A 17,057-nucleotide genomic window follows, 5' to 3' on the forward strand; every position below is an offset into this window, starting at 1 on the left:
TGAATTGATTTAATCTTTACAATAACATAAGAGTGAGTGAGTATTAGTGACAAGAAATTTTCCAATGTTGACCTACCACTGAACAGAATGCTTTTATGAAAGCAATCGCATTTTATTAATTAAAATGATAAAGTCTTTCTAGCCAAAATATGTATTTGAACTAACTTCTTAATTTGAAGATAAAGTCATATACAAAGGCTAATAGACAGGTGTGAAAAAAAAAACATATTTATAATCGATATAGCGAAGTAATTTAGAAAGAGAGAAAACATATTTTGCATTTATATTAATAGATAAGATTATTATTAAAATTTTGTCTAACGCCTTCACAAAAGCAAAGTAAGCAGGATAACAAGTCCGGAATACCTACCTACTCATTATTGAAAATATATCTAACAAACTCCAACGGCTTCTACCTCTACTGAAATTACTCATTCACTGAAAGGCAGTTAATTAATTGAACGAGCCCCATTCAATAAATAATGCTTCTAGCAGCACACACGACTAGGCATGAAACGATATTGATTTTGAATTCGCTAAAAGGAAGCTTTAATTTTTAATAACACAGATTTACTTGAAATACAACTTAATATTTGGTATCTGGTGCAAAAAGTTAATGTTTGTGACAGGCAAAATGATAATTAACCAACGATTGTATCTTCAAAATTGTTTTTCTATAAATATTTGTATCTATCTCGTCGAGAAACCCCAAGTATCCAATTACACCAAACTATCTGAAAAATGATGTACAGGGTGAGTCGGGAGAATCGCAGCAAACTCTAGGAATGAATTCTACACGTCAAAATAAGAAATAACTCAAATATTATGATATTTTCATTTGATTTCAAGTTATAGCGTAATTACAAATCTTAAAAATTTGAAATCATGTCATGTTTCAAGTCCAAAAGTAGATATTTGTCAGTATCATTTTATATTGCAATTGTTTAACATTTGATTATACGTTTGTACTATCAAAGTGTTGTTACAAAATGCCAAGAACTTATTCAAATTTGGAGTATGCAAATATAGTGTTTATTTATGTATGGTTTTTGTATTGGGAATGCTAATGCTGCTGTTGAAGAATATCGTCAACAGTTTCCAAAAATATTTTGTTATATACAACGTTTCACTTTAGTTATAACTTTTTATGTAAACTTATAATAGTCATTTTTTATAGGAACCACCCAAATTATTTATACTTAAAATTTGATTGAATTTATAATTTATATAAAAAATTACCATCAAGAAAAAGCATGCACGTGTATTCAGGTTAAAAATTTTAATAAACTCCAAATTTCCTTTATTTATTTGGATATTTTGCCACATGTACAAAAAAATTGACAAAAGATAAAGAGTTATTTTTATGAAAATAGATCTCACACTTCAATAAGTTGTTGACGTTTTGAAACCATTTGTTCCTACTGCGTCTGTTTTCGTTATCAGAATTCGTTTTAAATTGGTGTTGACAGTTCAAATTTTTTTATTTTACCGCGTCTATATCTGGAAATATGATATAGTTTATTCTGTTATTAATTACTCTTTTAGTATTTGCAGCCACAGAATAATCGCTGCGTATTTTAATTATTTTAATGGATTATTTTCCTTCCCAAAATGTTTTCCGACCATCATCGTTTTCCCAAACCTCGTCGCATTTTTTTTTTTTTATTTTACAAGTTCTTGCTTTTTAATGTAATCCTTGTGCTCATCTATTCTAATATTTAGAGATAGCAAGGTTTTTTTCAAGATAATATTTATTGTATCCGCAGGGTATGCTATAAATACATTTTTTTGTAATTTGAACATCATTTTTGGGCTCGTCTTTGACATAAAAGTCCCTAAAGTATTAGTTGTCTGAAAAAACTATTCTGGTGTTACCTATTCTCCTTAGTTCTTCGAATAATACAGGAATGTATGAAATTTTTGTTGCCTTTTGTTCCTTTCCAGAATTGGGTTTACTTTATGACCATGTTTGGAAAAATGATATTATAATTCAGTCAAAATTTGATAGAAGGAAAATTAATACTCTAAAAAGTAAACTAAAAGAGACCACGATCGTATAATGAAACGGTGAATTTGTTGTACATTAGATGGCTTTGCAATAAGAAGGATGCGTACTCAATAAGTACCATCTTATTTAAAAAAAATATGAAATTAAGTTGAACCAAAACTGAAAAAGTTATAAAAGTAAAACAATCTGTATATAATATTTCAAGGTACAGGGTATCTCAAACTCGATAGTTGGGCACAATAACTTGGGACATGTGGTATTAAATGGGATGAAGTATGCTCCATTTTCAATCGAAAGTATTATCTTTGGGATCTGACAGAAACGATTAATGACGCCATCAATTACATTTTTTCCAGAAACATACCCAAATTTTGTCCTGGTAAAAAGCTCTCTTTTTTATAATTTTTTTCTTTCAAATGAGTAATATCTCACGAAGGTGAAATCAAGGGGTATTAGATCTGATGACTTTCCAGGTCACTAAACAGGTACATTAAGACCAATCCATTTTTCTTGGAAAGTGTTATCTAAATATTGCTGCACAATCCTGGCCTTGTGGGGTGGAGCCCCATCGTGCTCAAACCACAGATTTTTCCTTAGCTGCAAAGACACATCCTCCAGAAGTGCAGGAAGTTCTTCTTGTAGGAAATTTAGGTAACTCACGCTGTTCGATGTATGTTCATAAAAATAAGGCCCAATTAAATGCTTACCGATGATGCCGCACTATACATTTACTCCAAAATGACCTTGGCGTTGGACTGGATTTACAATGTGGGGATTTTCAATGGACCAGTGTGTTCGTTGCGCCTCTTTGGCAAACCATTACTGACAAACCGATCTTCGTCCATCCAAAGAACGTGCCGAAAAAGGTTCTGATTAACAGTTTCTACATTTACTACAATTTGAGCTATAAAATTAAGTTCGTTTTCAATGTGACACTCAGATAAATACTCCAAATTGTGAATTTTGTAGTCATGATACCCATTGGTCTTTAAATTTCGTTGAACGGCTGATTTATCCAAATTCAATTCCCGGCTAGCCTGCCGTATAGAATTTCATGGACCTTGTTCGAAATACTGTAACAGTCTTGCTGTATTCACAATGTTTCTTCCCCTGCGGTCAATTATTTGATTTTTCCCAACAGAAAATGCATCTTCATTTCGTCGCAAGGTCGCCTCCATTCTTGTAAAGGTTCTATGATCCGGATTGAGGCGCTCTGGATACCTTTCTCGATATAAATCTGCGGCTCTTCTTGATTTTTTTTATAACGTAAATTAGCAACATTTAAGTAACGACAAGTATTTTGTGACATTTATGCACTTTAAACAACGAACATTCAATTATTTTCCAACGACTACTTGATCCTTCCACCACACCGCTAATGTAATTTTTAGGCGGCATTTCTTTTGAGACTCTTTTGGACGATGTTGCTTATAACTATTAAACAGGAAATATTATAGAAAAATGTCTGTGATAAAGGTTTATTAGAAAAAAGGGAGCTTTTTAACAAGAAAAAAAAATTAAAAAACACAATTGATGACGTCATTAGTCGTTTCTGTCAAATCCCAAAGATAATACTTTGGATTGAAAATGAAGCCTACCTCATCCCATTTAACACCACGTTTTATTTAAATTTTTTATATCCTCACAGTAGGCCTATACTATCGAGTTGAGACACCCTGTAAAATGAAAATTTTTTGGTAATTTATTTATATTTATTATTATTTATATTATTTATGTATTATGTATTTAAAATAAAAAAACGTATACATCATATTTAAGATTTGCAATTCTGAATTCCTGTGACGTAGTATACGAACCAAGTCAAAATTGTCTAAGGAGCAGTAAAAGAAAGTCAATAGTTCCATTATTGAGTCAGAACTGTTTCCTTTCCTATAAAGAGTTATAGAGGGTCGTTTTTTTCTATTCCCCGCTGCACTTTGTTATTTAAATTTATGTATTCAAGGAGAAAAATTGAACATTCCTATATTTTCCAGGAGGTATAGCTGCAGACGATCAATGTTTCGAGCAATTCAATTCGAAAGGTTCGATAAACGGCCACTGTGGCAGCGACACCAGCGGCAGATTTCTAAAATGCTCCCCTGAAAACGTGAAATGCGGGTCCTTACAATGTCAACTGGGAAATCGGTACCCCGTCGTCGCGGGTCTCGATCAGCCCCAGGACCATTCCAGGACAATTATTTCGATTAAAGGACACGAGTACGAATGCAAGTAAGTAATTCTAGATGTAAACATTTTTGTAATTATCAAATTATTATCAGCAAATTTTGCCATAGTGCCTGAACTATCTAATCTACATTCGACATATTTTCTCACTTTTTGTATTTACTTTCGAATATATTTTGCACTATTTGCGCAAATCTACTCAAAAACCTAACAGTTGCAGAGAAACGTATACAGGGTATAACAGCGACACTTCGACAAATTTTCACGATTGATTCCTCTTGCCAAATGTAATAAAAAAAAAACATCAACAGCAACGATTTTTTCCTAAAACGATCTCCAAAGCTCTACAACCCTTCAAAATGAAAGTACAAAAAAAAAACAGATTTTGGTCTCCAGAACCATTAAAAATATACACATGTCATGTCATTAATTTTAACCAAGTATTCGGAAGGCCTTTTAAAAATGGAAAATCGAAAAAAAATTGTACCTTTTAAAAGATAAGCAAAAACTCACATTTTCTAGCCGGGACGCGGCGGCGGACCACAAAGCGGAACAATGAAGAGAAACAGTGTTGCCATATCAGAACCGTATAAATAATAATAAAATATTCAAATCTACCACCGTTAATCGCATCTTCCGTATTATTTTCCCGCATTGGAGATCACGTTATACATATGGAGAGGGAGAGGGGATATGTATAAAGTATGCAGAAAGCAATACAAACCGCGGTTTTTTTCGGATTGTTTCGCGTGTCGGTCGTAATGGCTAATTTTGCAAATTTTGAATATGCGGAAATTGTTTTATATGGAGAATGTTTACGAAATGCCAATGCCTCTGCAGCAGAATATCGAAGGCGTTTCCCTCAGAAACAACATTTTCCGAGTACGCGATACCGGGTCTTTGATACCGTGACGAAACTGGGCTAAAGTAATCAAGAAAAAAAATGAAGTTTCTAAAATAGTCAATACAACCCTTTTTTATGATGACCAATCGAGTTGACTTGGAAGACGTGAATGTATCAATGCCGCCAAAAGTCAAGGCTTTAAATAATGAGTTTTCAGCTGAGGGTTGCTTTCGCTGTACAGCAAGAATAAAACGCTCTCTTAACGGTAATAATAAAGTATTTTATTGGAAACTAAGTTGTATAGAAAAAGACGTGTTGACGGGGTGAGTGTTCGTTGGAGAGTCTCTGTGTGTGGAGTCGGTCGTAGGTATATGAGTACGCATTTGGTCGCCGGCGCCAGTCCGCCGTAGACCCTTCCTGGAACGCTGGTGCGTACGGCGGCGTACTGCTGACATAATGCTTAAAAATAGGTCACTTGCGGTATGTGTACCCACAATGCATTTGAAAATTTTTTTAATCGCGTATTTCTATTCTACTATTTTTTTCCTATCTTTAATTAAAATTAATGACCAGTGTTGGTTGCCTGAGCTCGGCGGTCACGTAGCTTGTAATCATTTATGAAGGCTCTGTACCAGCAATAGTAAATTTCTTAGTTAGTTTCTGTCTGTAGCGCCAAAAGTTTTTCCAAATTTCAACACCCTGTATATAAAAAACTATGCATTTTTACATCCATATTTATTATAATCTTCTTGGCGTAAATTCACTAAAAAAATCAGCCCTTAAAGTTTGGCGACATACCATTAAGATCCTGCATATCCCACATATTCATATTCTACCCTAATTGAAATTTGAATGACCAAAAAATATTTCAATATTCAATTTGCCAAGGTAAATAGCATTTAAGATCAAAATAAATTTAAGAAGGTTTTGTTAGGGATAGAAAAATGAATGCTTCCATTAAAAAAAAGACACAAATTTATGCGCCACAGTTTTTTGCAACACATTCTCACAGAAATGTTTTCTCTCACCAAAGTAAAGTTATAATAGAAAAAAAGGTCACCCTGTATATTACAATGTTATCTCTCACCTATCAATTTTGATATTAATTTACATATTGATTTACAAAATAAAAGTATCTACAACACCGAAACAGTAAACTTTGCACCTATGCTATACCAAGCTCTATAAAATTGGCCTTCAATTTAAGAAGAATTTATTTCATAATCTAGTCAAGACAAGCGACAGCTTGTCACAACCTCATATCAAGAAACACTGTAAGTTCATGTTTATAGTGTTAACTATTGGGCAATTTAGATAAAAATTTACAATGTTACTGACATCCCCTTAGCTAAAAAATGAAAAAAATATTTTGCTGTTATAATGTTTGTAGTAGACACAAAAGATTTTATCTTGAACAAGACTTCTTTTGTTTGCATATACAGGGTGACTGAAATTGAACAATAATTTCGAAGCGATTTTTGTTGGTTTTCTGGGTTTTTTTGGAAATGCGAATTATCGTCGCGTGTTTATTTGGAAAGTTACATGAAAATATATTTATTTTTAATTTATTAATTTCACTCTTGTAAATACAGATCTACCCAATTTTTTGCGATAATGGATTCATTGTCGTCATTTGAGTTTAAAATATTATAGTAAACTGAAATAGGAACGGTTATTTTAAGGAAAATATTTCCAAAACGCTTAATAAATAGCTACAGGATTTTTATATATTATACAGGGTGTTTCAGAAAGTCCTCCTGTAAATAGGGTGGTAGTACAACAAAAATAAGAATTTTTTGTCATATGAACTATGTCTATCTCCTCTTATTTTCGAGATACAGAGAGATAAAATAAAATTTTTTAAATAGAATTTTTACGAAAATTTCCAAACGGTGCTAAATATTTTTATGAAATTTGGTACTCCGGGGTTTTTAAGAACGCCAAATACTCGTCTAATTACTTTTTGGATGTTTTATATAGAGCGCTAGTTATGCTACATTCCTATTACATTTTAAGCTCTAATTTTTTAAGGTTAGGTTTTTTACCATTCGGGCATCAATTTTTAATGTATAATTTTATTTTCTAAAAATAATGTATTCTTGTTAGAACTTCTTAATGTGGACGGTTTTCGAGAAATAAGGCTTTTAATTGAACTCTTACAATATTACGGTGTATAAAATAGCTTAGTGACTTTTCTAAAAATAGGCTTATGTTAAAACTTATTGATGGATGTCTCATAAACAACGCATACATTTTTAGTAATATTTTAAACTCTAATTAACTTTATATCAAAATGTTAGTGACTGTAGTTAGTAATGACTAAAATTTTGATATAAACTTAATTAGAGTTTAAAATATTACTAAGAATGTATGGCGTTGTTTATAGGACATCCATCATTAAGTTTTGACATAAGCCTACTTTGAGAAAAGTCACACCGTAATATTGTAAGAGTTCAATTAAAGGCCTTTTTTCTCGAAAAGCGTTCACATTAGGAAGTTCTAACAAGAGTACATTATTTTTAGAAAATAAAATTGTACATTAGAAATTGGAGCCTGAATGGTAAAAAATTGAACCTTAAAAAAATTAGAACTTAAAATGTAATAGGAATGTAGCATAACTAGCGCCCTCTATGAAATATCCAAAAAATAATTGGACCAGCGTATCTGGCGTCCTTAAAAACCCCGGGGTACCAAATTTCATAAAAGTGTTTGGCACCGTTTGGATATTTTCGTAAAAATTCTATTAAAAAATTTTATTCTGTCGCTCTATAACTCGAAAACAGGAGAAGATAGACAAATAGTTCATATGACAAAAAATTCTTATTTTTTATCGTACTATCACCCCCTGTATTTACGGGAAGTCTTTTTGAAACAACCTGTATAAATTGTCTGTAGTATTTTTGTAATTAAGTTTTCTGAATGAGCATTTAAAAAAATACAAAATGGATATTATTATTCAGAATTGGTAACCTACACTGATCTCCAGAAAAGTAACAATAAATAATGTTATGCAATTAAAAATGACACTGATGATCTTTTTTTTTTCTGTTTGAAACGGCACTAATATAATAACATATGAGATGAGACAACATTCGTTTCCGCTATAACAATATTATCGCTTCAAATTTAAAGCACTTTTAATCACATAAAAAATGTTTCTTGTTTTTCGATAAATTTGATGAAAGCAGTCACTAACAATATTTTTACATCCTCTGTATGCAAAGAAATTTATTCTTGATTGAGATATTATTCCATTGTACTTATGTAAAGAAAAGTATTAATAAATTATTTCTGTAAGGCAACAAACAGATTCTACAAACATCTACATAATAATGCAGTCATTATCGGAGAAAGAAACAAATTTATTCATTATTTTCTTTGCGAACAAATTATGTAAATCGAGGATCAATGGAACAATCTATTGTATTATTACCTCTAAGATCCGTAGTGAAATCTAATAGACATAAATAACAGATCTATTCACAGGACCACAACAGGGAAAAAGGGTAAAACTGAAGAGAAAGATTCAGATCTGCCGCATTTGGGTCTAGTTAGAGACGGGACACCTTGTGGGGAAAACCTTATATGCCTTAATCAAACCTGCACAAGCATTTTTCCACATATTATTCAAGAAAAATGTCCATCAAATGATGCCAACAGTGAATGTTCTGACCATGGGGTGAGTATCCGTAGATCGAAAAAGGGAGAAGAAAGTCTGTTGAATTAGTGAAACGTTACCAGTCTTGAACTGAATACATTTTAGTAATTCAGTAATTTGCATTTTGCGACTAATGTAGAAAATAAAAATAGTAAAGAGAAATTTTTTATAATTGTATCGAACAATTCGAAACATTCAAAATATATGGTTATTTCTTTTATTTGGTGTCATAAGCTAGAAATTACTCATATCGCTGTGAACTTAATTTTGGAACATCATGTATCATATGTCATGTTTTATATCAAAAGCAGTCATATATATTTTTTTGAACTGAACTCCTATGAGTTCTTCAACTTTTTCAATTTAGTGAGGAATTATTCAATATATATGTGACCATAATTTTGGGGCATGGTGTATTTAGAGTGCTTCCTTTGAAACGTACATTTTTTCGCTCCATCCATTGACGAAATATTGTTTCAAATATTGGAAAAAAATTCTCACCAAATTACAGCGCTTAATTTTAATTTCAAATACAATTTGATTTTAAAATTTTCCTACTCACTTAACAAGTTTTTTTTACGTTTTTTTTTTAATTTTCTATATCTCATCTACAATACACGTTATTTTATTTTCCATAGGCGATAATTATAGGGGAATCTTTGAAAGTGAAATATCACATAAAGAAGGCGCATATAGAGAATCTGGAAGCAAAGCGAATTTAGCTAGCTTACATTTTGTAAGCATTTCAGTCACTGCGAGGCAAAATTTTGTACTTATTTACTTTCGCTACAGTTCTGGAAACTATTTGTTAACCCCACTTTTCCTAAAAAAAATATTTTACGGACATTACAAATTTCCATTGGAACGATGTGTTTTTATTTTTTTAACTAATTTTAAATTTTAGTTTGTATTAATTGTAAGCTTTTCGATGAGTTTATTGAGTATTTTGGCTCTTTACACACTCTAAGACTGTATGTAGTAATTACGAGTAGTCTGATAGAACGCAGATATACTCGTTACACTTAATTACAAATATTTGTAACCGACTATAATCGCGATGCCTGGCTACGGCTTAACAAACAAAGTAAACATGAAGCAAAACTGGCAATATAATACATACATAGAAGTAAACAAGGGTAGAATATATCTGCGTACTTAGGAAAAGAACGAAATACAGGGTGGTCCGAATTTTATGCAGGAAACTTCGAGGGCAGATAGATCTCTTTAAAATAATATGTGTTTGCCTGATAAACAATGGTCTGGAACAGCCCCGTTTTATAGATACAGGGTGTTGAAGTTGTTAAAAAAAATAGATTGTTTGTTTATATCCGGAATCAATTAATCGATCTCAATAAAATTTGGTACACATAATCTATGATAGTAGACCTTGCATTTCCTAAAATATGAGCTCTAAGGATACAACCAGTGGTGTACAACTGGGCAGGGGTCATGTCCTTTTTTTATAAAAAACCTACGCCACTGCATTTTTGACAAGTTATTGTAACGGATTTATATTCTAATGCACAAAATACGTAAAAAAGGTAACTTGAATTTTTTCCCTAAGTTTCAACGTTTTCAAGTTATTCATACCAATACACTTGTGCAGACATTTCTAACCATAATATTACAAGAATATTTTTGTTTATGCGTAAAAGTAAGTGAAATTTGTAAGCACATCAACAAAATTATTTACACTCGTTTCCACGCCACCTGTGAGGTAGAGTTCCTTACGCATTATATTTGGCCAGCCAGATTGCCATATCTAAACCCCCTGGACTTCTATGTTTGGGGTTATCTGAAAAGTAAAGTTTATTCTACTCCAAGAGATACAAGACCACAACTACTGCAGCGAATAGAAGGCGGGTGTAATGAATTAAAAGAAAATCACCACATGATATTAGCTTCAATTAATTCAATTAACAGAAGATGTCAAAAATGTATCGATGTGGGTGGTTCGCATTTTGAACAATTGTTGTCATATTTTAGGGAATGTAGGGCCTACTATCATACATTATCTGTACCAAATTGTATTAAGATCGGTTAATAGATTCCGGAGATATAAACAAATAATCAATTTTTTTAACAACTTCAACACCCTGTATCTCTAAAACGGGGCTGTTCCCGACCAATGTTTATAAGGCAAAAAAAAGATCTGTCTGCTCTCAAATTTTCCTGCATAAAATTCGGACTACCCTTTGTATTTTAACATTAGAAACAACATTATCTATACAAAATTAATACATGTTAATGAAATTGAAATTTATAAATAGCAGACATTGAAGAAAGATCAATTTCGCAATTGATACTTATCAAACTAAAATTATTATAAATGACTGATCATTTAGCGCACTCTTGACTGGAGGAATCATGGTACACTAAAGGAAATCTTTGCCAAAAGATTCGACGCTGAGCATACTTTAAAAATTTTCTTTGCACACACTAACTAATTTATTAAAATATTAAAAAATATTTAAAATGGACAGTGGTGGTAGTAAATTTACTCGAAAATCAGACTTTTTTCGAAAAACATAAGAGAGTAGTAATTTGTAAAAAATTGAAAAACGGATCTGAAGTTATCATGGTTGTTACAGTAGAGAAGTGGCGTACTATTTTATTTAGAAAAGTATGCCACCGATACCCTGTATCTCCGCCACTGAAGCATGTAAATTTTAGAAAAAGCCTTCAGGTTTTGGACAATATTTACATAAATACATGTGCCCAAATTTAAATTATTTCACTTACTAGTTTTTAAATTATTTAAAAAAATTAAAAACATATTTTGCAGTTTAACACCCTGTATTTTTTTAACGTCCTAGATAAAAACTTTACAGAAAAGAGTCCTCTTAAAATTCACCAAAGAATACGAGGCTTCATTTTTGGTCTCTATTTGTGAATCTCCCTGTATAATGGTAACAGGATATTAAACATTTCTCACTAAATTTAGATCCCCTAAAAAAGGATCAATAAAAAAGAAGCGACCTAGATTTCCAACTTTGATATCAATCCTTTTTGCAATATTTGGAAAAATACTTGGTTTAGTAGTTACAGCAACACAGGAACACATCATCCTTCATTTTTTCAAAATCGCAAAAAACGGCCCTTGAATACAAAACATACGGAATCTTGCTTTGGGAAGGATTAGCATTAGGTATAACTATAGAAACCGACTGAAAATGCCTGCAGAGCCATATTTATATGTATTTTCAAGCGTTGAAACTAAATCCAGGGCCTCCTTTTTTTTAATAGCGAAACACCGCTCTTAAATATAGAAAATATGGAATCTAGAGGGGGTCCAATTTCATCTACCGTTCATTTCTTCTAGAAGATTAGCATTTTTGACAATACAAATACATCCCAAAGTTTCATTTTCGGTTGGTTTTTTAGTTTCAATATCATTGATTTATGTGTCTAGGTTACTTGTTCCCTACACACAAAGTAATTTCCTTTTTTTCCTTGATTTCGTTTTAAATTTCTAATGATGACATTCAGTTGAGAATCTTAGGTGATAAACCTTCCAACCTTCGATTGAAATTTCGTTTCCTGGTGTATTCTCTTTGAAGCCCATTTTATTGTCTATGCCTGTAACTAGGGCACCCCCATGTTGTGGCGATGAACAACAGATCCATACTAGTATTCGGGTTCGGCTTCAACACGTCAAAATACATATAGATTTGGTCTTGTAGTAACTTCCATTCTCATTTTACAATTGTTTCCATATTTAAGGTTGGGTTTTCGCTGAATTAAAAAAACTGGTGGATGATGGAGCAATGCTGACCCTGGATTTAGATTCAGCACATCAAAATACATATAAAAATATGGTCCCGCAGTCATTTTAAGTTAGTTTCTAAAATTATACCTAATACTGATCTCTCCTAAAGCGAGATTTTCCATACTTACTGCATTTAAGGGCGGCTTTTCATCATTAAAAAAATGGTCGGTACCTAATGGAGCAATTGCAATTCAGGCCTCAAATTCAAAAATTCAGCGCGTAGTCTTTGGAACAGACCACTTTTTTTGTGTGCAATTTTTGTAGTCTCACTTTTATTTGTTGTTTATACAGATGTCTCAACTTAAAATTTGGAGTGATTATTTTTATTTAGGGCATCACGTATTTATAAAACATTAGAAACACATTTATTGCGAGACAGTTGTTAATCGTATCTACAGGGTCGGAAAGTCCCCATGGTTCATCGGCCGTTATGTTAGAGCGATAAAGAAAGTCATAGAAATCCGTGTGATAGAAAAAGATTGCTATAATGAAGGCGTCTAATAGTCACCGCCCATTTCGCCCTTCCACAAATAAGGTCCACTTCTTATTTGTGGAAGATTAATTGTGGGGGATTAAGGGCGAAATGGACGGTGACTATTAGACGCCTTCATTATAGCCATCTTTCTCTATCGCACGGATTTCTATGACTTTCTTTATCGTTCTCACGTAACGGCCGATGAACTATGGGGACTTTCCGACCCTTTGTATATTTGACCAGTTGTTATGTTTTTGTGACCTTGCGTGTACTAACCTGTTTTTTATTTGTTGCTTTCCAGTATTGTACGAATCAAAACAGGTGCTTCTGCGAGATGGGTTGGACAGGAACAGATTGCTCAATCCAGATGGAAATGACTCCACCACCTCCACTGCCAACGCCGCCCCCCGGCATACCTAAAGATAACATAACTCTCTATATGAAAAAGAAAGAAACCCACTACGGTATGTAACGATCCATTTCACACCCTAAGCTAACATCCAGTAAACACCAACATAATTAAAACATGTTGAGTAGAAACAGTTGCAACTAATCATGCCCAAAACCGTGTCGATTTGTGGAACACATACAGACATGACAGCAGCGTTGGCCATTTTCATTTCCCGCAATTCATTTAATGATATTATTCAACCGTCATAAAAATGATGTTATAAAACTGAACCAACTCGATTACCAGTACAAGAATTTAGGAAACGATTATAAGTAGAAAGAAGTTTAGAATTTAATGTAAATTCCTGTTAGTATGGAATTTATTAAGAAAAATTGAAATATAGGTATTTTAAACATCAGCTGTAACTCCTTTGTTTATAATCCGATTAGAAAAGTTGCGTATACAGTGAATATTTTTAATCATTAGTATTCTAGAAAATAAAATCAACTTAGTATTTGTCTTAGTGGCACCAAATCGGATTACAAGAAGCACTGAAGCAAAAAATTGATATTAGCATGACATAGAAGTGCGAATTTGATAAAAAAAAATCAGATAAAAGAAAATAACAGTTAGCCTACAGGATGTACAACTTAGAGAGGATTTTTTTACTGTTAAGTCGAAAGCATTAATAATAAGCATTTTTAATAATCAAAATGCTTAAAATCAATATAGTTATATTAAAATCAATTTGTGTCTATGGATCACATATAGACCACTCGACCGATTGAGCTCGAGTTTATGGATTAATGTTCGTTACATTATTGGAAAGGTTTAGAAAATAATTTGATCAATTTTCAGTAGGCGGCGCTGTGCATTAATGTATTTTTATTTTGAAAAAATAACCACTGCTAGTTAATAATAAAAATAATTGTTAAAACTTAGGTATTGCCATCCCCAGGAATCGTCTCCTGCATAAGAATAGTTGTGGCTGAAAATAGCCGTCTATTTTTTTCATTTTTTATTTTTGTAATAAAAACTAGTTTAATTATTTTAGGTTTTCATCAGTTCTACATTAGTTTTTATTACGTTTTTTTATAATTTCAGCTTCAAGCAAAATTATTACCGAACAGAAGTTTATTTTCTGGATTCTTATTATTCAAATGTTATTCTTTCTATGAAAATACAATTTATCTAGGGTATGTGTGTGTATCACTCATACTACGTATATTTATTTCAATCTTATAACACAATCGTCTTTCGTTAGTTAATTAATTTATATTCGATTTGTTTGTAATGCCAAGCTTACTTATCACTTTTTACACATAGCGTATATAATTAAATCAAATTAATTACATGCAATGGCTAAATTTTAATTGAAAAAAAAAACTAGTATCTAACAAGTTGCTATTATTTACGCGAAAACCATTTTGACTAAAAATCTCATAAAATCACAGCAGAATTATTTTCTATCGGACTGTAAACAATGGAACAACAGCAGATTTTTTAAAAGAAACGATGTTCCTTTTTTTATATGTATAATCTAGGGTCCCCATTATTTTCAATGCGGGATTGTAACAAAACTATGCCTATATCTTCTCTATTTTTATTTTCTCCTGAAATTGTAACAGCTCTCAACTACCAAGTCAAATTGAAACAGACAGTCCATTGGTAGGTAATCAAATTTGGTTCAGTCTTATCTATATCTACGAGTATTATCTATTTGAAAATATGTATGTGTTGCAAGAATATTCAAATTAAACAAACTAACGTGGCTGTGTATGTTTCACTGACTATGAGTAATTCAAATGTGACAATTTTAATAAAAAAAGCAAAATAATACATATTAGAAGATTTCACTTATCGCTTGATCTGAATTTAATTACCTCAAAACCAATTTTCAATCTCGTACAAATGTAGCTTATTTCAAATAATACCTCCCACTTAAGGAATCGATTTAATCCAGTAGTACCTTAGTATAATTTTACTTCCAAAGAAAGTTTTTATTTAAATAAGTTCTTTAAAATACCTCAATGAAATTTGGTATAGCAGGATTTTTGGGATAGCTAAACGTAAGTACCTGAAACAAACATGTGTTTTTGTAAAATGTTTTGTTTGTAGAGATTTTGAAAAGGCGCAGTTGTTTTGAATAAAATGCTTTTTTATTTACTTTAATTATTATATTAAGTTTAAGGAACATTATATTTTTGCACATCGCTAAAATAAATCGTTTCAAAGAAAAATATATTTCAATTTTTTGCCGCAATTGCGAATGGTTGAATATTTGAAGGTATTTCAATCTTTTAACTAAGTATATTAAACGTTTTTACGATTTAGATCAACTTACGTCTATTCCGAAATCAGTATCTACTGAAATTATTTTCCCCTTTCTACTTTTTCGCGGTACTACTTTCAGAGAGTTACTGTGTCTGCTGGAAGTTAAACAGGCCGTGTGTATTAGTATTTTAAAACATTATTTTCTATCGTAAAGAACAGAAAAATACTTTACTTTTAAATGTTTAGGTGTACTTTTACCCTCTAGAAATTCCCTAATCGTAGTTTTAACGAGTTTTTAAAGAAATTGTAAAAGAAACATAGCGATTAGGACTTCTAAAAATGCCTCTAGAAGTACCAAATTTCGCCAATAATGTTAAATGGCGTTTATTTATACTCATAGTTGGAAAAAAGGAATACTGAAACGTGTACCTATTATAAAAAAATAATTAAATACGTAGATCCATTCAATGATATTATGGGTAATTCTACTAAAAACATAAATTAATCGTAATAGGACATTTTCAATTTCCGAAGGACATAAGGACAATAAAATTAAAATTAAATTAACTGAATTTGTGTGAACATGAATTAACTGAAATTTAATTAAACTTTTTTGTGCAGCCTTAAAAATATTTTAAAAAGTGATATAATAATTATCTTTTTGTTTACTTATATAAGGTATCTCAAAATTAGTGTGCAATAATTTACCAACAAGTTCTATTATCAAATAAAAGAGAAAAGTTCTAATGATATAGGCCCGAAATTGCTTTCTAAGGAGTTACACTCCTTTGACGGTAAGCCTCTCAAAAGGTTTTTGTTCAATATATCCAAAACTTTTGCGAATAAATAATTTAACTATGTTTTTTTGCAGAAAAAAGATTGTAATTCTACAAAACATTCAGTTTTCGGGTAAAATTGATCCTAAAAGTTCACCCAACGAAGTTGTAAACCATCAGATCGAATGCTTCATAACTAACTAATCAGAATCAAAAATAAGAAAGTGTTCTAAAAAATACAGATCTTAAAATTATTCATAGGAGAGTGGAAACTTATAAAAAACTGCCCACAAAAAATAGGTTTAATCCCACCTCATCAGTTTTGACCTATTTTCTAACCAAACTTGAGAATAATTGTCAACCCATCTTGTTGAGTATAAAATAGGTGTCTATTTTTTATTTCTTCCTACAAATTTCGGAAATACTGAACAGAAACTCTTCAAATTCGCACATCCTAGGCGCTGTAGCTGCCTGTGTTGGTAATTTATTGTATATTAGTTTTGAAACACCCTGTATAAAGAATAATTTTCGTACTACATAGGAAGTATTATAAAATATTTAAACATGAACGTTCATAAAGCGTATTTTATGGAATAGATGATTCATGTTTAATTAAAACATACCTTTATAAACATTTTTTGGTAGAGTTTGCTGTCTATTCGGCTTTGATGCTTTATA

At 31.6% G+C, this 17,057-nt stretch overlaps 1 protein-coding gene across 1 annotated transcript in view; it reads left to right on the forward strand.

Annotated features, from left to right (window-relative positions):
- LOC108915307 (disintegrin and metalloproteinase domain-containing protein 11) overlaps positions 1–17,057 on the forward strand; it is a gene marked incomplete at its 5' end in the record, with an annotated part of 192,688 nt that overhangs the window by 100,259 nt on the left and 75,372 nt on the right. The window contains 3 exons of the mRNA XM_018721299.1: positions 4,003–4,237; positions 8,511–8,715; positions 13,240–13,402. Of these exons, the coding sequence (XP_018576815.1) occupies positions 4,003–4,237; positions 8,511–8,715; positions 13,240–13,402 (603 nt within the window). The remainder of the gene's footprint in view (positions 1–4,002; positions 4,238–8,510; positions 8,716–13,239; positions 13,403–17,057) is intronic.

This window comes from Anoplophora glabripennis, unplaced genomic scaffold (genome assembly GCF_000390285.2).
Source record: "Anoplophora glabripennis isolate ALB-LARVAE unplaced genomic scaffold, Agla_2.0 scaffold774, whole genome shotgun sequence".
In the NCBI taxonomy this organism is placed as follows: Eukaryota; Metazoa; Arthropoda; class Insecta; order Coleoptera; family Cerambycidae; genus Anoplophora; species Anoplophora glabripennis.